Source organism: Paroedura picta, chromosome 9, assembly GCF_049243985.1.
Source record: "Paroedura picta isolate Pp20150507F chromosome 9, Ppicta_v3.0, whole genome shotgun sequence".
NCBI classification, from domain to species: domain Eukaryota; kingdom Metazoa; phylum Chordata; class Lepidosauria; order Squamata; family Gekkonidae; genus Paroedura; species Paroedura picta.
The window spans coordinates 50330831-50352902 of NC_135377.1; the positions used below are offsets into that span (position 1 = coordinate 50330831).

The following is a 22072-nucleotide window of genomic DNA, read 5'->3' on the forward strand; positions in this document are numbered from 1 at the left end:
TACAACGTTACTTCCATTCCATAATATTGTATCTAAGGAGGTGTGTGTGCACAGGAAGGCTCATACCCTGAATAAATTTGCTTTAGTTAGGCAGAGTTAAATAGGGAGGCCAGCAATGTTTTGATGTTATCTTTAGGCTTTGCAGAACAACTCAATTGTTTCCCAGGATGGTGGGGACCTTGCTGGTCTTTGGGCAAAAGTGTAATTGTATAAGCAAAATTTGCCATGGAGTTTTTGTCCAAATACCAGAGTATCGCCCCAACATCCCAGACATCATGACAACACTGAGCAGTGACGCAGACATGCCACTGAGCAGCGACGTAGACATGCCACGTCAGATGGGTCTCCTTGCTGCTTCCTGTAACTCCTCCCTCCCCTGCTAAGCTACATGCATATTCTACATAGGAAAAGGGGACAGGACAAGAAAAAAGCAGGCATGCTCTTAGTATAGGTGAACTGGTTTATATAAAAACAGGAGAGCTTCATCACAAAGCTGGATAAAATTAACATGAGAAATATTAACTAACCTCCTTTTTTATCATAACTGAAAATATACAAAAATACTTAGCATATGTTATCCGTAGGTTATTCATAAATGTCTATAGTATGAATGTTTTTTTTCATTTGGCATTTGATTTCTATCTTTATGACTATCTACTCCTCCTTCATAAGCAACTGACTATTCCAATTACTAACATATGTTGAAGATAAGAAAAGCTGAGGAATATGCCCCCCCAAAACAAAGACACAACCATATCATTGTAACCGCTTATTCAGTTTTAACTAAAGCACATGCAGAAATTGCTTTCACTTAAAATGATAGCACTTCTGGCACTGAGCCAGAATATACCAACACAATAGGTTGCTTGCCATTGTTAGGTAATTGCATGGCATGCAATTACCTAACAGAGTGGGTTGAATTCAACCCACGTTTTTACTGGTTAAAAGAAAGAGAAGGGGTTTCCTTTAATCATCAAAATAGGCTATGCTTTCCAACAGTGCTGAGGATCATGGGACTAAGTATATAAAAGCCATGTGGGACAGGAATTATGTAAAAAATGATGAGATTAAATTTAAAAAACTGGGTGGATCTATACCAGTTTTGTCTGTTTGTTTGTTTACTATATTTATATACCGCCCTCTCCGGATATGTTGTGGCAGTTTTACACATTCATATTATAGTGAACATCACAAAATCCAAATTTAGGATACAATCTGCTCTACCACAAAACAATATAATCCCAATTTTGCTATTGTATTGGTGGAATGACGATTACCTTCTATTTCACAATCCAACAGAGCATATGACATGAGGTACTGCTCCCACCATCCTGGCCACCTCTCACCCCATTTAGGAGGGCTATAAAAGATCTGCTGGATGAGGAACAATGTTTCAGTAGGAGCTGCAGAACCAAATGTGAAGACTGCCACAGCTCTCCCAAGAGTGTAGCAAACCTTCACCACCTCCCACTGGTCTTCAGCTATGTAGATCTTTGGAGACCTCTGAGAGCCAACTTTGTGTACTGGTTAAGAGTGGGGGCCTCTAATCTGGATTCACCCCCATGAATCCCTGCTGGGTGACCTCAGGCTGGTTGCGGGGATGACGGAGGGCAGCATGGAGGGGGGGGCAGGCTCAGCAACGTTTTCCCCCGTCACCCCCTGCGCTGAAGCCATCCCCCCACCCTCTTCCCCCCCTGGGGTTGCTGGCTTCAGCGCAGCAAAAGGAGCCATTCCCTACACCCCAGTCACCCCTTGGGTACTCACCAGCGGTGAAAGCTCTTTGCTTGCTGTGGCGACTCCCTGGCCAGCCCGGGCGAGGCCGGGCTAACCAGCCAATGGCTGCTTGGCCCTGGATTGACATTCAGAGCTTCGCGGCTCCTGATTGGGCCCTCCAAGTTTTTATCCCGGACAGGGCCTGCCCTTTCTCCTCCCCTTTAGCCCTTAGCATTTTATTTAGACCGCTCCACAGGAACAGTTTAAAGATAGTCTAATAAAGTGTATAGTTTTCTTTTTAAAAATCCAGATTTCAATAAGCAAAATGATGTAAGAATCAGTATTCTTTTGAAATACAGAACCTAACCAGCACGAGATGGAGGGGATATTTGTTCCAGCCACACCAGGCCACTCAAGCACTCTTAAATGCTCAGATGTGCACATAAGAATGACTTCACCTGTGATCACATCAATACCGGCACCAGATGCTAAAGTAGTAGACCTACAAGGCAATTAAGAGGAATGAAAATGATATCACCCTAGATTGGTCAGCTACTTTAGAGGGATAAAACTAGCACAGTGGAGAAGGCAAGCTTTTCATTTCTGGGAGATCTATCTTGGTTTCTTCAAATCTGCAAGTCCCTTAACTCCCAATTCTGATCCTACCATTTGAGCTATTCTGTTAAGCAAGTACAACTGGACTGATACAGAATAACATTCTGTAGATTTTCTAGAACATAGACTTTAACTGAGCCAGAAGTCAAAAGGCACCGAAAAATATCTTGGTTGCTTTAATTTCAATTCACATGCAAGGTCTCTTGCTCAACCAGCTGGATCTCTCATTAGCCATTCCCAAAGCACCTAGTGCTCTACACAGTTTCAAACGCAACACTGAGAGAGCTGTCCAGATAATTTCATGAATTGCGTGTAAAGTAACAAAGCAGGACAACATATAAGAATCACTGTGATTTACATTCATTTCACATGGGTCAACTTCCCAAGCAAGGTCATCATCAGTATAGAAGAGCTTCTTAAGAGCTGAAGTATTATAAAGAAATAAACCTATGCAGTGTTACTTAAAACCAATCGATTTGTGCCCAAACTGCACGGATGCCACAGACTCTCCAGACCAGTGTAATTGTGGCACCAGCACACAAATCAAAGTCAGGGCTATACTGATCTTATTTGATATTCTAAGCCTCTGCAGCCTGCATCCTTTCCCCATGTTACATAGAATACAGAGAGTGTAAACAAGCAAAATAACAAGATCGTTTTCCCATTCTTGACTTCTCACTCATCTCTAAGCCACAACGCAACTAATCATATAACTAATCATATAACCCAAGCCAATACAACTATTACAATGTTGCCAGGATTTGTCTGAAAGTATACAGAGTTCATGGAGCCAGCACGGTTACGTTATGAGAAATGAGACTGAGATAACATAATTCAACCACGCAACTATATAACTGTCCAAAAGTCAGCCTTGACATTTCTGATTTTAGTATTAATTTTTGTCATAAATTTCTATTACTAAATTTTAATAATCTATTCATTTCCATATATATGTATATCAATATATTTATATAGTAACGGCCTGCATTGGCAAGTATGTACCGTATTTTATTGCTTTTGTATTATTCAGTTTTAACAAGCCCTAATAAATACCATGCTTCAAGGACACAGGGAATGGGAATATATGTCTTCCGATATACCCAGGAGGACATCATGCCCCCCCCCCAAAAAAGGATGCACTGCAAAAACAGGGGACAGAACAAACACCATCGTAGCATAACACTGCTCACACTGATTACAGATACTCCATCATAGGACACAAATTTATTTATACATTTCCTTTACCACCCGTCTTCCATGTGTAGAATCAAAGTGAATTACTATTGAGAACAATGCTGTGACAATATTAACGTATACAATCCACGAGACTAGAGAAGTATGCAAGAGAGAGGTGGCCCTACTTCAAGTTGTGATTGATACAACTGTCCTTCCACACCTATTAGGGCACTGCCCCAACAACCCTTTCACCCCTTCAACAGCTGTGAGTAGTAAGCACATACAGAACAGAAAAATGCAGACTTGTCAGCAGCATAGCACTTTACTGTCAGTGTGGTGTGTTTTCCTGCAAGGATGTGACACAAGAAGCACAACCACAAACCTGTGTGATGAGCAGCCACTCTACTCCAGACAGTGCAGGATGAGAGATATCTGGCAGACAGTGCAAATACAGTTCCTGGAAAACTCAAGGGATGGTTTAGATTTATCTTGGTAGCAATGCGATGTCTCAACATTGTAAGTCCCTCCCACGTGGGAACACTCAAGGTGGAGGGGTCAGATGGAACTGACAGCAGCTCTAGGTTTGGAATGCACTTGCCATATCCTGTTGCAATGGAGAGACATGGTCATTCCCATCCATGTGTTCTCTTTGGCTCTTTTCAGGCAGCCATCCAGAATGGATTCTATTCAAAGTGCCGTGCCAACCATCTGCTGGGCCTATACACAGCCTACAATTGCAGTTATCTGTGTTTACCACATGCTGTGTTATCAGGATGTCAACTCTCTTGTTATAGCAGCCAGGTTCCTGCACCACTGCAAGCTGTAGAAACAGTTGTTTCCCAAGCGCAGTTTTTACTCTTGCAGGCACACAGTGATCCCGCAGTTATGTCAGTGCAGCTTGCAAAAGCACAGTACTCTCTGAATAAGAGAGATGGCAATCCAAATACTCTGCTTGTCTGCCAATACTATTCAACAATATTTCAACTGTGTCACATCCATGCCCTTGTAGTTTGATGGACAGGATTGGTCCAGACACCACCACCTGTTGCCAGTCTCAGCTATCTTTGGGACAAAATGTACATAGTAGGAGGGACTAGGAGGTTTACCAATTTGCACAAGTAAACCCTACCCAATGTCACATTCAGGTTCCTCAGCTTACATGCTCGCTCAGATCACAGATGGACTCTAATACTTTTTTTAAACTGCATGCTAGGAGTTGGGGGGGGGGGAGTTTACTAGGATAGGAATAGGTGGTGGCAATGAACCCCCTTGTGCACAGGGCTTTGCCACCCAAAACGAATGGCATGTAGGAAAGCCAGTCAACATGAGCACCCCGTCCTAACTGATTATGCTTGCAGCAAAGCCTCGGCTGGAACTCCTTCTAGGTCTATCCAGTAATTCTCTTTGTACGGGACTTGAACCAGGAACCCTGGGTATTCTATGCTTAAGTATTTATCATCATTCTCTGCAGTCCTCCCTACCTTGCCATACATAGCTGCCACTGATGCCAGTGTTGAATGCCCTATGCTTTGCCCTTTTCCTATATGTCCAGTTGGATATGCTTTTAGAGGTCTTCTCCCAGGTATGCAAAGTTCCGAGGTCTTCTTCTGCATTACTTATTAATTATTGTGTTGGAATAACAGCAACATATTATACTCCTTTAAATTCATCTTTACACTTAGATTAAACAAGCAGGTAGCTGTACAATATGAATGCAGAACACATTAAAATGAACAGATGTAGACTGTTGAATGTTTTGAGGATACCAAACACAACAATAATCCTTTTAGTACTGCTAGTTGTTCTATTTTTCCAAAGTCCCAAAAGTACAGCGCTGTTCTATTACCACAGGCAGCATTATCAGAGACCAAATAATAATCAAGTTCCATATACTACTGAAAAAGATAGTAAATAAAACATCAACTTATTATAGAAAAGTGAAATTTTATTTAAATCCAGGGGCCCAGTAAGACATGGACTTTCAGCTCCAACAACTAACAAACTTTACTAACACCAGAAATACTGTGGAACTTATATACACATTTGTAGCTTCCACCAAGACACATGACTGGCCATTAACAGAGGCCTGTGATTGGTCCTTAAGTTTCTTTATTGATTGGCTGTGCCTTGGGGAACTGGCAAATCCCTAATAACAGTTTTGGATCTCAGGCTCAGCTTCCAAGGTCTTAATTTCCAAATGTACACAGACACAACAGATTAGTTTTCCAGAAAACCTACTTCTATTATCGTACAATCATCTCATAAATACAGATAACAACAGGATACATAACAAATGATTTCTTTTTTAAAAAATAAATGTTTCAGATTGGTCTTATTTTTTTCATTCAATTGAATTCTTAAAACTTAGTTTTTATTAAAGGCCCTTTGGGGGGGACTATTTTAAATGAAATAGCATTTGACATTTTCCTTGACCCTTAACTACTAAAGAAAGCCTCTTTCTTAGTGTTAGACTGAATCTCAGAAAGAAATATCTGGTTTGGATGGCTAAGAATTACAAACAAGACACAAGTGTACATTGACGGTTATAAACAAAACAGCTTAAATAGTGAGGGCCCAATTCAGCTAATGTTAAACCATTCTGAGACACTTTTGAGTCAAGCGAGAGAGTTAGCCTGTTGTGTTTTCTTGCATATTAACCTATAATGGAACTCAAACATACTTAGAGGGATAGTACACCTGCACTTTCCTTCCCATGCAGAAATATTCTTCTTTCCATTAACTATTAGCTCTCTAAAGTCAATGAATTAAGAAGAGTGTGATTCTGCTTAGGATGGCATGGTCAATCACCAACTTAGGGTATTTGCACAGAGAGAGAGAGAGAGTGATCCCAGTGGAAAACCATACATTTCAAAATTGTATATTTTATCTGTAAACAGAGAATTCTGTAGGGAAAAACATCAACTGTATGGCAAATAGTTTTAGATTATGCCGCAGGGTCTATAAGACTTAGTTGTAAGCTATTATACTTTAACCAGCTTCAAAGCCCATTCTTAGGAACGGGCCCTGAAAGGGTCCCCCTGGCCCCTGGCCAGGCAGCTTAAGGCCACAGCTCGCAGCCAAATCAAGTGGCATGGGCGGAGGCTGGGCAGCTCGTTAGCAGGGCCGATAAAGAGCTCCTTAGCAGTCAGCAGGCTGGGAGGCCCTCATTAACAAGCCCTCCATCTTTGCCCAGGGCCCTCTCACCTGCTGCTAGCTCCAGGCACTGAGGCGTCTGAGAGCAAAGAGGCTAGAGTCCAGGGTGGGAGCCGCAGGAGCAGGGTCAATCAAGACAAAGCTGGCTGCACCCTGATTGGCCCTATTCCAACTTGGACAGCCGGACACGTCCCACCCCCTAGGCTGTTTCAGAAATATACATAGGAACAACAATGGATTAGGATTAGCATGCATCTTTTTTAGGAAATACAGAAACTTGATTTAAACAATCTCCCCTCCCCCCCCAGTGATTTTAAACCTCTCCAGACCCCAAGCATTTAAAAATTCTGCATATAATGGTTTAAATTATGTGTTGCTTTAACTGCTTAGCATTAGTTTCTAAATACTATTTATTCTTAAATCCACTAAACAGCCTAAGGCCCATTATGCACGGCCGCCGAAACGGCGATTTCGGGTCACATGGAAAACGCGGAGGGGGAAGACCAGTTATGCACAGGGCGGGGTGCGACGGCGGCAAAACCCAGAGTAACCGATTATGCACGCGGCAATCCCGGCGCCGCTTCTGGTTGTGCCCCAGTCACCCGGAAGCTGCGTTTTCTTCTGCGTTTCGCGAACGCGGCTTTTTCGGCGGCATGCACCGAAGCTACGGCCGGTTGCAGCCGGCACCGTGCATTATCAGTGATTTTAGTCGCCGCCATTCCACCCCAAATGTGCGTTATTCCCCCCGTGCATAATGGGTCTAAGAGTCATTACTCATACAGAAGAGCCATTCATTAGCCTTTGTCTGACTGCATCGCCTTTTGAATCAAGGTAGAGAGAACAATATGTTTGAATGTGCCACCATAACAAAAAAAGACTAGCATCTCAACAAGTAGGTTAAACTTAGCACAACCTAGAGAGCAGGCGGAAAAGCAATTCATTACACAGGGGTGCGTCATTCTACATTCCTACCTTGAAATTCTGCTTTCCTCAAATTTCTTAGATGTTTTCCTCAAGTCCAAAGAACAAAGTGCAAACACCTCACAATATCACTTTTCACAAAGTCTGACTCATAGTATTTGATGAAGTGTACATGCACACAAAAGTTTATACCCAGAACTAAACATTGCCACTGAACTGAAACTTAATTCCCATTCAAATATTTACAATAATACAATAAATCAGCAAATAAAATGAGAAGCAGCATAAAATATGAGGCAACAAAAAACATAAACACCAGGATAGCTAACTCCAAGTTGGAAAATGCTTGGAGATTTGGGGGTGGATCCTGGGGAGAGAAGAGGGCTCAGCAAAGATGAGATGCCACCAAGTCCACTCTCCAAAGATACCATTTTCTCTCTCGGAACTGATACCTGCAATTTGGAGTTGTAATTCCAGGTCAACTTCAGGCCTCACCCAAAGGCTGGCAACCCTGACAAAAATTTACAATGAGAGCAAATAATAAATTACTAATGAAAAGACCATGTAAACAAAATTGGTTTTAATCTAATAAAACAGGAGGAAGGTGAATCTCATAAGGGACAGGGATATTACACAACCAAGGTATCACCACTGAATATAACCATCTCCGGTTTCTACCTAGCTCTCTTCAGAGGATGGACACACAAAGAGCAGGGCTCAAGAAGTTAATTTTTATCGGCAAGCAAATTGAGGTGAGAAAAGGTCTCAAGTATGGTACTCTGATCCCAGGTCAGATACGGCTTTAAAGGCAAGAAACAGCACTTTTGGATTTTGGCCATAAACAAACTGGCAGCCAGTCCTTTATCAGATGCAAATATATCCCCTCTCACTCACCTCAGTCAATTATGGTGCCTGCCCACTAGTTTATCAACTTTGCCTACTGGACATGGTTGGCCAACTCCAGACTCCAAGCAAGACATCCAGTTTTAATGAGAGGCAGAAAATGTATGACTTGACTTAGCTGCTTGAATTTTTCGGACAGTCCCATAAAGAAGGACTGATTTCAATCAATGCAGATTTCAATCAATGCAGGGCATTTCAATCAATGCAGTTCAAATCATTATTTGAATCACAAAAGGGTCCATTTAAACCAATGATTTAAATTAAACTCTCACATTATTTACTCACTAAATAAAAATATGTAGCAATTGTCAGCATAACCCGAAAACCATATTCATTTAAAATTAAATGTAGTGTATGCAGCCCTAGAGTTTACTCAATTACAACAGGTTTAGACTGAAGTAACTCTGCACAGGGATGCACTGTTAAAATAGTTAGCAATGCCACTCTTTTAGTAAACTGTATGCATTGTTTCTTTTAAAAACAACTTAACACTTATGGCCCCAAAGACAGCCTCTCTTGCAGTCTTCAGCCATGACAGGATTTTATAGATGGATGCTGACTGGAACCAATACTAGAAAGTGCTTCTGTTTCCCTGTGTTCCTTTCTCTTTCTGTCAACCTTTTGTGACATAACTCCCCAGGTCTTCTCTCTTCTTAAAAAATAAATAATCACAATAAGAAGCAAGGGCTTGTAGTAATTTTTGAAGCAAATTAGACATTAAAGGTGACTGACGTGTGGAGAACACATGCATTGACTTCCCAATCCCTCCTATGTACTGCAGCAATGACAAAGATGTCCCAAGAATTCTTTATTTACAAAGAAGACAACTTTTTGTAAATTCTCAGAGGGTCACATTCAGCTCACTGACTTCAGGAGGGATATTGAAAGATATGAGTTGAACGGGGCAATGAAAGAGGAGCTCCTACAACTGAAGGACAAATTAAAAACTGAGAAATCACCAGGCCCAGATGGCATAATCCAAGAGTTTTGAAAGAACTAAAATGTGAATTTACGGATCTCCTGACAAAAATATGCAATCTATTACTAAAATCTGCCTCCATTCCTAAGGCCTAGAAGGTAGCTAATGTAACTCCTCCTGATGGCACCTGGGCCTTGGCTACTGTGTGCCCCAGAGTATTGAATTGGATGGGCCACTGGCCTAATCCAACATTGCTTCTCTTATGTTCCTAAATTCGTGAGTGAAAAGAAAAACCACATTACAAGTATGCATCACCTTCCCATTCCTGGGGTACACAGGCAGCCTGCACATCTTAGAAGCCCATTCTCAGCATCATATGTCACATCTTAGGCTGTTATTTGTTCACATGAGACATCTACAGGCTTTAGTCTCAAAATACTTCATTTAACTGTCATGAACTTGGGGTTTGCTACCAGAAATCACTGACAGGTTCCTCACATAAAATGTTCCGCATACACTATTCCACGGAGCAACTGAGCTGCCTCTCTTACCAACCAAAATGCAGGAATTAAGCTTACCCGGGTCTCATTAAGGCAAGTGCCAAAATTGCAGTATCAAGTCACTGTACACGGTTTAACAAAGTATAACTACAGTCAATGTAAATCTTGATAACTTGACTTACAGTCTAGGAATTGCTTTATGTAGAACAATTAGTTTAGCCACTATATGAGTAGTGCAGCTATTTGACCTTGTTTCAAATTTGCATCATTCCAATAGTCCAAAAGTATTTCCATGCTTCTATGCAACAGCATTTCCAAGCTGATCTCTCCAGATCCATGCAGCAAAGGAATGCTTACAGTAAATGCTATTGCAACCAGATAATCCTATCGCAAGAATTTCCTAACCCATTCTAGAGAAATATATCAGAGTGTAGATCATTTCAAGTTACTCATTTGGCAGGGTTGTTTGTGGCAAGACTGAAATACACTAGACCACAAATGTTTATGTTAGAACAAAAACTTGTAAGGCTTTAAAGCATCACAAAACTCTGTTCATTTTCTGTAACAGACTAGCATGGCTTTCCCAACCACCCCCAGAAATGAAACACTGAACTAACAGGTAGGAGACCACAAAAAATGGAATCGAGGGCTCATATGTGGATATGGACTTCAGAAAAGATGGTCTGCCAGACAAATATGTTTTACAAACGTTCACCTGTGTTTATAAGTAAAAGTCTCATCTGTCAGCATTTCACCAGAGGCAATACTGTAAACGAGGCATTCTGTCTTTTGGACATTACAAAAATGAAATCAAAAAGCTTTGCTAAAACTATAAAGGCATAAATGAATAGATGTTGTCCAGTCAGAAGTAAAGCGGGGGGGGGGGGGGGGGAATCAAATGGAAGACTGTTTCCATGTGAGTATTACAAATTCTTCAAGGTATCTAAGACAAAGTGGCTTCTGAAGAACAGCTCCTTCAGAATATTTCTTGTGGAATAAACAAACAATAATTACAATTAGGCTTAATAGCAGGCAGTTTTGGGCACCTTCAATGCTTATACATGAGATATGAGTAAACCTGGAAGTACTTGGGGATAAAAACACACAGACTGCAAAATGTGCAATAGCCTTGACAGTCTCCGTCTGTTTGAGCTGTGGATGGACAAATGAACACAATGATTAGGAAGCTGAGATACACCCTTCTAAGCCTGTTAACCCCAACATATTTAGAAGGGTGTAACTCTGTTTAAGATAGCTCTGTTAATGAGATCCGGATTATCAGGATTTGCAAACACTTGGTCTGAGGAAAGAGAGGTTGTGTTTCCTGCTCCAGGCACAGGGGAAAGGCACTTCAGCTGAGGGGTTCATTTAAACAAGCCAGTGTGGCTCATAAAGTATCTAAACTGGCATACAAGAACCAACTCTTCATAAAGTTTTTGCCCCATCCAGTAATTATTTCTCTACAAACACAGCTTGTTTCTTTTATGTTATAATGGCCTTACACAGAGGATTAATTTTATTGTACCTGATGATGATGATCATCATCAAGCAAAGACCATGCTTCAGCTAAAATACAAGTTGGAGACCGGAAAACTGGCATTCAGGTTATCAGATGCATATGTGCAAGAAACATAACAAGAGGATGTTCAGGTTCTCTCTCTCTCTCTCTCTCTCCCCCAACCCACTGTCTGCAGGTGATACTTTAGAAAGGAATCAGAAGATTGTGGAGTGGGCAGAAGGCACTAAGGTGAAAAGGAGGACCAAGTAAATAGCAGCTTCCACCCTCAAGCCCTGTGCTATTGAGAGACCTGCAATGACTTCAAATGTTGGAGAGCCTGGGGGAAGTTGACAAAGTTCTAGACAGAATTTGAGTGGTATAACTGTAAATAGCCTGTACCCACAGGCAGTTCACCCTCTAATCTGTGACTACAGAAATTCACAAGATGATGCTAGGGCTCTTAGCAGATGCAAACTAGCCTTCTAAATTTTTTTTTATTAATCCACTAGGAATGCATGTCAGTCAGTGAAACAGCATTTTTTGTTGTGAAGTTTGTTCTCAGCTTCCTGTATGAAGGGTATTACAAAGGCAAGGAGAGGCATCTGGTTGAGGATGGAGGAGGAGAATGAAGAATAAGAGGGTGTATGTCTCTCTCTCTCTCTCTCTCTCTCTCCCAGGGGAAATTCAATTCCTTAACTCAGAAAAGATGTTGTGAAAAGTTGCAAGGAATTACTTGGGAACATTATGTAGATTTCTCAACCAACAAGGGATTTCATACTGCTTCCTCATTATGAAGGATACATAGCGTGACAGTGACACTTCAAAACATCTAAACTGGATTTATAATTACAGAGATCAAGATCCATGGAATGTGATCACACAACCTTTTAAGTCACAAGCAAGGCTTCGCTCAGAGTAATAATTCTAAAAGAATAGTAACTGACTACAACTTTGTTTGGGAACATTATTTGGAGCCGCATATGCGATAGTACAGCAGAATATTTCAGTACAGGAATGGGCCCTATTCCTAATGCATTCTCTGCACCATACCAAGGTCATGGTAAACCTGGTAGGATCCTATTTTACTAAAGGCGAGCCTGTATCTGTTGACAGAAAATACACTTCTACACAGCCATACACCAATTCATCAACAGACATTTTTATTCATCACAAGGTGTCAGTTTTGCAATATCAAAGGTCAAAACCTTTTAATTATTTCAATTTCTAATAAGGCAAGCACAGACTAACTGGCAACAATGATGGATGGACTGTCTAGAAATAATCACACTTCAATCCTAAAACTAGCATGAAAACTGTAAGAACTAACTTTCCCTGTGTCTGCAATGCCACCATTTTCCACTTTTCGAACAGCACAGAAAAGCCAGGTTTGTTTGGCTCAAAAGTACAGAATGTCATAAGGTGCAAAGGCATTTTTTCCCCATGTCCAGTCTTAACAAACTATTAACATGTATTCTATTGGGATCAATGGGGGATATTCCCTTGATAGAGTCCTCCCCCCAAGTTGCTTTAGTGAGTGTTTGTACAGGTGTTGTTAGAGGCCAGGGAGTATTCAAGTCATCACATCCATTGTATACATACTGAATCCCTTGCTCAACTACTGCAGTGCCAACTTTTTAATCAACCGAATGAGTTCTGAAAACGTATTAATTTGTCTTTAATTCAAAGCAGATTACCCCTGACACTTAAGTTCTGTCAGGCGGGTGAAAACAGACAATGTGAAGGGGAACGCCACACACAAAGAGAAGCTATTCCTACTAAATACGTACACAACACATCTGGAAAAAATAGTGTTAATGTTGAAGGGATTGCTGTTGGACAAAGGTTCCTTAAGGGCAGCTTTATAACCACTTAGACCACCTACATACAGAATGCAAGTCTAAAATTCGAAGCTCCCCCCCCCATCGCCCTTTACCACCAAGGTAAACTTCACATACCAGTGACTAGACAGATGGGAAGTAGCAGTCTGAAGATCAGTCCGCACACCACTTCTGTTGCCATCGCTAGAAGATCGGAGCAAGCTTAGTCGTGAGGGGAACAAAGGAGAGCAGGGCGGCTGCGGCTACAGCGGGCACCAAGGCATCGTCACTTTTAGGTCCACCCGGCTCGAGGGCTGAGGCGAGCGAGCATTGTCTCTACAGCCGATGGCTTGTCAGAAGCTCCGCGACATCCGCGGAGCAGCCGGTCCCACCAAATCCCCCGAGGCGAAGTCGAGCTCAGCGGCGGTCTCCGCTCCAGACGCCCCGTTCCTGCTGGAGATGGAGAGGCGGCGCGCTGCAGAGACCCACTTTGCCCGGGCATGGAACCGCTGCCGCGGCAGCCTTCAAGTCCTCGCCCGGAGCTGCCTAGCCCGCGCTGGCTCGCTGACCTAAGCGGCTACGAGCCAGATTCCCGGACATGCCCGCCGCCCCAGCGCCAGCCCCCGGCCACTTGGTCCAAGGCGAGCCGCGGAGTCCGACGATGCGCGGCGCTTACCCGGGAAGCATGGCCAGGGCATCCGAAGCGCTTGGCAACGACGGCTACGCGGAGCGCCTCGCTCCCTCCTGCCGGCCACGGAGCTCCCTGGCAGCGGCAGCGCCGACCTTTGCCTACATTTCTCCACTTCAATGAAACTTTGCGTGGCCCCGCCTGCGCGGGGCGGTCCGGACGGACGGCAGGAGCTCCTCAGCGCCAATCGAGAGCCGCGCGTGAGAAAGTCTGGCCCGGGCTGGCGAGGCCGGCGACGCGACACGCCTCCTTGGCAGGCTGCGCCTTCTTGCAGCCGAGTCAGCCCCGCGCCAGGAAGCTCCGGGGAGATGCGCTGAGGGGCCTCGCCACAGACCGGGGGCCGCCCGGCCAGCTTCCTCTCCGGGGAAATCGTTGCCACTCTTCCCCGTGGGCCAATACTTGGCGGAATAAATCCGAAAACAAGGAAGCAGAGGATGAGGATAAGGATGAAGTAATAATAATAGAATAGAATAGAATAGAATAGAATAGAATAGAATAGAATAGAATAGAATAGAATAGAATAGGTAGTTTTAAGTAGATTACACTTTGCTTGCAGCAAAAAAAAAATCAGAAATTGATGGGACAAAGAGATAAAATGAAGCTTTTATTTATACATCAGTAGCTGACAGTTCCCCCTGTCATTAGCCAACATGTTTACATTCCGTGGTGTTTACTCCTATATATGCGCTGGATTGCAGCCTAGGCGTCTAAGGCAACCAAACACTTCTGATTTGGGCTTGGACTCCCTCATGTCCAGCTTTGCTTTCTCTCCCCCACCTTTTTTTGTTTTTTTGCTTACCATGTAGCCTAAATTGTTGTGGTAAATCCCTTCTTATGCTAGAATATAGTGACTCAAAGGCTCACATCAGTGGAAACTGTTTAATTTGCAATGCCGTCCTAAACAGAGTTATGCCCTTCTAAGTTTCTTTACTTCAGCGGACTTTTGAGTGTGAGCCTCTCAAGGGCCTATTATGCAGGGCTGCCAAAACGGCAATTTCGGGTCACATGGAAAACGCGGAGGGGGAAGACACGAAGCAAACCGCTTCCGGACGGGACGCAACAGCGGCAAAACCCAGAGTAACCAATTATGCACGCGGCGACCCCGGCGCCACTTCTGGTTGGGCCCCGGTCGCCTGGAAGCTCCACTTCCGCATTTCACTAACGCGGCTTTTTCGGCTGCATGCACCGAATCTGCAGCTGGTTGCAGCCAGTGCCGTGCGTTAGCAGTGATTTTAGGCGACGCCATTCCACCCCGAATGCGGACTTTCCCCTCCGTGCATAATGGGCCCAGGATTGTGCTAAGGCAGGGGTAGTCAACCTGTGGCCCTCCAGATGTCCAAGGACTACAATTCCCATGAGCCCCTGCCAGCATTTCCTGGCAGGGGCCCTTGGGGATCGTAGTCCATGAACATCTGGAGGACCACAGGTTGACTACCCCTGTGCTAAGGGACATAAGATATGGCTACCACTTATAAGTATGACCAATTTAAAAACAGTAGGGGACCATGTCCAAGTTGTATGCATTGAACATCGTGGTGCCAAGGCTAATTTGCTTACAGTGCAGTCTTAAATTGAATTATATTATCCTTAGCCCACTCACTTCAGCAGATTCACATGGTTATAACTGAATTTAGGATTGCACGGTAAGCAGTAGGACCCTTTGGAAGATTAGCTATATAAGGGGGAACTGCAGGTTGCTCATTGTTGGGCGTTACTTGTTTGGAGTATGAGTAAAGACACTCTGTTCAACTTGACTACCAAAGCTGTTGTACAGCTTTTGTTTTCAAGTTCTGCTATGGACCAGCATAGCAGCATTGCTGTGTCTTTGCTTTACAAATTTAAGTGTCCTTAAAAGAAAAAGGATGAAAAAGGATCTTATTTTTCCATGAAATGGTCACACAGCTTTCAAAAAACATTTATGTACATTTTCCAACACCAAAAAAAGAATTAGTTATTGGTTAACCCTGTTAGCGTATGCCTTCTTAGTAAGATCCTACTTTGAAGAATGAAATATCAGAATCTGCATATATCTTCAGATTTAAACTCTTGCTCAGATAAATTCAGCCAGTGCTGAAGAATAAACCATATTCACATTCATGTAGCCTACTTATTTACTTCGCTTAAATTCCAAGGGTTTTTTTTACATAAATGTTATTTATACTAGGACACCATGGAGGGCCCATTTACAACCAGCCCTCCAACAGCTGCATTGTTTATCAATTGAATTCTGGACCAAATTTAAGGTTCTGGTTCTAACCTTTAAGATCATACATTGTCTTATTCCTGCATATCTAAGGACAGTCTCTCTCCCAGTATGCCCCCAGTAGTTGCCCTGAGCCCTTTTGGGAATGGCAAATTAAAGATCAAGTAATTAAAAATAAATAAAGGATGCAAAGATTATCAAAGACCAACATGTTGGTAGGCCTGGGCCCAAAAGAAATGCATCTGGCCTCAACAAGGACCAGGGCCTGCTCAACTATGGCCCCAACCTGGTAGAACAAGTTGCCAATTAAGACCCAGGCCATGACAGAACTATCTATGTTCTGATGGGCCTGCAAAGCAGCACTCTTCCACCAGGCATTTGGCTGAAGCCAGAATACCTCTCCATTCACCTCCAGGCTATTCCTACCACTAAACTGAATACAGAGACCATTTTTGCAGAGGGGTAAAATGTGAGTGGCTTCCAGCTTGCAAAAGTAGGATGGTAAATCTCATGTTTACAGCCCTCCTCATGGTGGGACCTCTCCCATTTTTTCCCCTCTGCCCTATCACGGGTTTTTACCTCCTGGCGAGGTTGCAAGGGGAAACAGTCTGAACTTCTCCCTCTGTTCCTTGGCTTGTCAATCACAGCAAAGCAGTTCTGTTCTGGACTGAAACTCCTCCCCCCCCCTCCAACCCCCAAATTATTTTTTTTAAAGGTACTTCCGTGTTGCTATGCAGTAATACCACAAAATAGATGCATTTTTAAGAAACATCAACACTGCCGCATTGCTATGGAGAAACACCAAATGTTCTATTTCAGAGTCATATTCCACTAACAATTTATAATATTTTTCGCATTAAATGTTTGTGTCACCATTATCAGTTTTTCAAACACAGTTTTTTCTCAGCCGTAATTTGTTCTTTCATTTTTTAAAGAACCTGCATAATCCCCATTCCTCTCCTATCTGCAGTCAATCACTTCAAAATGGGGGTTTGCAAGATGGTATAGCATTGGCTGGAGGAAGGGGCCCCAGTTGTTCCTGGTCCCAACCTGGCAGAAGAGCTCCGTTTTGCAGGCCCTTCGGAAATGAGACAGCTCGTCAGGGCCCTCATCTCTTCCAAGAGCTCATTTTACCAGGTCAGGGCCAGGACCAAAAAAGCCCTGGCCCAGGTCAAGGACCGGCATGCCTCTCTGGGGCCAGGGGCCATGAGCAGATTAGCTCCCACAGAGCAAAAAACCCTCAAGCAGTCCCTCAAATAAGCAGGGTCCAAGCTCCGGATGGCCTTAAAGGTTAATCCCAATACTGTGACTCTGATCTGGGCCACAACTGGCAACCAATGCAGCTGCTGCAGCACAGGCTAGATATGGGCCCTCCAAGATGTACCAGTGAGGATCCTAGCAGCTGCATTTTGTATTTGCTTTCCTTCTTCCTTGATAGTTTGCCATTCTTTTATTTTTACTTGTTTGTTTATCACATTCTTGCAAGTTAGGTTGTCTAGTTTCTTTCTTGAATTTACATCATAATAAACATTAGTTAAAGAAGTCAATAGTGAAAATGATGGGCTTAATCTTTCATTGCATTTAAGCCATGTCCTTAACAAACTGTCTCTTATAATATGTTTTCTGGCTTGCTTCTGAATCATTCTCAGTAATTCATAATCCATAGGTAATTGTGAATTCTTCCTTCCATATCCATTCCCTGTAATTTGATATCTCTTACTTAAGGATCAGTGATCCACTCTGTAATCCAAACCAATGTTGTTGATTGTCTTTATAAATTAATATTCGGAACAGCAAGGCCTCCCCATTTTTTTATCATCTTGTAAGGCCTTAAATCTTATCCTCTATCTTTTCTCATTCCATATCAATTTGTTATGCTTTGATTCAAAGAACCAAAGAGATTCAAAGACTGCTCCCCAATGGGGACTTAAAGTAGCTGCTTTACTTCACTCTGTCGTCCTGTTTATCCTCACAGCAGAAGCCATGTAAGGTAGGTTAAATTGAGTTAAAGTGACTGGCCTGAAGTCAGTGAAGCAACTTCCATGGCAGAATGAAGGTTCAAACTTGGGTTTCACAGATCCTAATCTGTCACTCTGACCACTGCACCAGATTAGTTCCCCTCATCAGATGGATCTCCCTCACCTGCTGCAGCCCTCTGCACTCCTATGAGTTGGGGAACTGTTTCCAGCAGCATATCTGAATCTAACTCTTAGACTGTCATCAACTTCTATCCAGTGCCGCCAGACATGCATATATTAGTCAGATAAGCCAACCATTTTTTGTTCATTAATGTTTTATTTTTTCCAGTCTTCAAGTAATTAAAATCCTCCATAGTTTGCATTGTTGGGTCTGGTTTTACAACTCTAAAAGAATAAGTGATCCGACTTTCAAAAGTGCTTAGTACAAGCAGCTACTAGAGTAGTTAATGGAAGTCTCAGATGTTCAAAACCTCTGAAATCTCCAGTCGTAGCAGTTTTTGATATTGATTTCAGTGGAAACTGGGTTGAGGCTTAGCTGCTTCAATAACCATACATAATGGAATTGCTTCTAAACCATTAAGGAAGAGGTTTGATAATTTCCTTCTTTATCTATGCTAAAAGAAACCAAGCTTCCAAACCAAAAATGCTAAGTATTTTACAAAGTATCAGATATCATGTCTTTAATTGGCTCTTGTGTTAGTTTATGCTTCCCTTATTCAAGGTCTCTATTTCTCAAAAGCTAGGTTTCCAAATGTTTTTGTAGCTATCCTTTTGGGGTGTAAGAAATCATGGGATTTATTTATTTATTGAGAGATTTTTAGGCCACCCCTTTCTGAAGAGGTCTCGGGGCAGTTTAGATCAGCAGATCAAATTCCAATGCATATAAAATAACAGATGCATACTAAAACCAGTTTCTATCATTCCTACCAAAAGCATCCTAACAGGCAAAGAAATGATGATGTATGACTTTGTGACCTAGCTTGTTTCCATCACTCTGGCTTCATTTCCATAGATACCGTTGATTAAGACTATACGTGGGTACTGTCATGTATCTAATTGACAGGGTATATAGGTACTAGAGGGCTAACTGTCAGTCATGGCTCTTAATTACAGGTGAATGTAACTGCTTCAAATGTGACAATATATACATAAGTGTACACTCTTACCTGAACCTTGATTATAATACAAAAGGGAGGAAAAGAATGGAAACTTAGGTGATGACAGATCACAGACACTTAGAGTAAATGGGTGTTGCTGCAGTGCCATCTTTTGGCCAAATTGTCTTTTTTATGATAGTAACAGTCATGCAGCAGAATTCGATAACAATTGTTTATCTAGAATTTTTACAAGCAGTGGAGCATCAGTAGGAGGGTCATTTGGATTGGCTGTGATAACAACATGCTTCCTTGTGGGTACATTTGTTCTCATGCTTTCTTTCCAGATTTATTTCCAAGATATCGTAATGGACAATGAAATATTTCTAACATGGAGAGAACCATGAGTAAGATCTATAAATCAGCAGAAAAAAATAGAGGCCAAAAATGTCAAAAAATTGAAAGTAAAGTATGCTAAAGTATGTTCTTAAAGGGTAATTTACAACCAAAACCATAGAAATAGTTTTGGGATTTTTTTTTTAAGTTACCTAGAATGGATGAAAAAGTCACAGATTACTACTAGAAAATGCCTTCTTTGTATATATTTTGAGATAGAAGACTTAAGTGCCCGCATCCTCTTGTCACTTTCCCTCAAGGAACTTTTCTTCACAATTATGTTCCAGTTCTCTGACTAGGGGAGAAGCAGTGAGAAGAAAATTACAGCAGAAAAACCACATATTTGTCCTCTATTTCTCCATTTCAAATCATACCTTTCCTGCAGTGCTTTGTGGGCCTTTCACAGAGAACCCAAGGCACTCAATACTGTCTATTTCTCTTTCTGTGCTGAGTTGCATAAAGTAGGAGTTTTCATATATATCCTGAGTTCTTTAAATATGCACAAAGTTAATTTGACCCAGCATTTTTCTACCTTTCCTTTCTGTGAGACTTTTTCAATATAATAAATACCTCTAACACAAAAGTTAAGCAAGCTAGATTGGAAAGCAAAGATAAATTATATGCCTTAACAGGACCAGTTCGATAAACCAGAAATTACTTAAATGAGGCTTTCACTTAGACTCTTTCATTTTCTCTTTAGCTAACTTCTGCCATGCTCACACTTTTGGCATATGTTAACTATAGCTGTTGGAACTAGCACTGGAGGGTGCCTATTGAAACTGGCCATGAATCAATTTCAAAATATGCATAAATAGAAAGAAAACATGAAAGAGATTTTTTTACCCAGTTAATACTTGGGGATGTACTACCACCAGAATATATTTATTTACATTATAGCCTGATTTTATCCAAAACAGAAAGCTCACAAGGCTTATAATACTACTTATAGACAACAGCATATATCTTACTCTAGGAATTTTCAGCCTCCCAAGTGTTCCATCAAATTAAGTAGCTCTGTCCCTAGAGGAAAAGCTCCTATGTTGAAGGATGGCTTCAAGTTCTGCCCAGTGGACTGGTAGGATACTTTCCATCAGTAAAAGTACCAGTAAAAATAACAAATCCAGGAAAATAAAGGGACTATACAGTTCTACTTGCTACCTTTAAAAGCTCTCCTAAACAATTTGGCTTTACAGATGGTTCTGGAAATCACAAAGGAAACCACTTTCCTGACATAATCTAAATGTGGGGCCACCACTGTGAAAGGCAATTCAAACATGCGAAGACAAGTGTTGGAAAAAAATTAGGGGTTCAGAAAAATGGTATGGCATTGCTTGCTATATGTAGGTAGCAGGGCAATGAGAATCTGTTGTCTTTCTAAAAAGCATCGACATGGGTCTCCAGATTGGATTGAAACTACAGTGCTAGAGAAGTGGTTTTAAACCTTTTCCACACATATGATTTTCCTGGTCTAAATTAGATGGAAGGCTGCTATTTCCCTGGCAAGGAAAACATACCAGTGGCAGATCTTGCCACTGTCAGATACAGGTGGGATAAAGAAAAACTAAAAGATAATTTCATCTCCATTCAGCAGCCTAAGCAATTCGGATTGCCTCTCTGAAATTGATTAAATTAGTCAATAAAAATATTGCTGCCAAGAAGCAATGTTGGAATACTAGAGGACAATGCTGTTTATGAACAGTAACCCATATATGTATTCACAGTGAGGGTTGTACAGTTGATCATATTTCAGGTAATTTAGCATAAACTACTGGAGTTATTCTGAAAGCTCTAATTCATGGAATGATACCAGTTCTTCGATGTTACAATAAAGTGCTTTGCCTGATCTGTAGGATATATATGTTTATATGCTCATTTTATGTTCTTAATTTCTTAATTTTTCTTTCCACTGATGAGGTTAACATCTTCCTGAAATGCATTTTATGATCAGTTGTCCATTGATTTAGTATGCTATTTTATTAACAAGTGAAGGAGGCTTTGTTGATGTACTATATTTCATATATATTATAATGGCAACTACTGGATTTATTAAATTTATATCCTTCTCTGGTTCATTATCTGTTCTTCTCATCCTTTTTGGTTAATTCATGTGGATTGAGTTCTCTTTCCTCCTCTTTTTCTTTTTTTCTTAGTACACTAGCTATAAATAAGCATGTCTGTAACCTAAGCAATATATAGACTGAACAATGTGTATGCCTATCATTTCACTATATATGCTAATCTCTAGTTATCAACGGTCTGGTTCATGCATAACAAGAAAGAACTCATCAAAAGGTAGGTCATCTGTACAACTCTGGAGAATGCCAGCACTTATACAAACATAATTTTTCAACTATTGGTTCTTTTTGTATCTCTGTCCAGTTCTAGTTCTTTAGATTAAAAATGTAGAATACCTCTAACTAGGTAAAATCTGTCCTTCTAAGCATTTCAGATTTTATTGATTTTATTGGTCTGTAGATTGTGAGTCAGTTTTCCTACT

At 41.6% G+C, this 22072-nt stretch overlaps 1 protein-coding gene across 6 annotated transcripts in view; it reads right to left on the minus strand.

Annotated features, from left to right (window-relative positions):
- Nucleotides 1-14126, minus strand: part of PIEZO2 (piezo type mechanosensitive ion channel component 2) — a 273980-nt gene extending 259854 nt beyond the window's left edge. For 2 of the 6 annotated variants that reach the window (XM_077352782.1, XM_077352780.1), the window contains exon 1: nt 13354-14122. In XM_077352782.1, coding sequence (XP_077208897.1) covers nt 13354-13417 — 64 coding nt within the window. In that variant the 5' untranslated portion in view covers nt 13418-14122. Of the gene's footprint in view, nt 1-13353 lie in introns of all 6 variants that reach the window. The other 4 variants (XM_077352783.1, XM_077352784.1, XM_077352785.1 and 1 more) reach the window with 3 other exon arrangements.
- Between the last annotated feature and the right edge of the window lie 7946 nt (nt 14127-22072).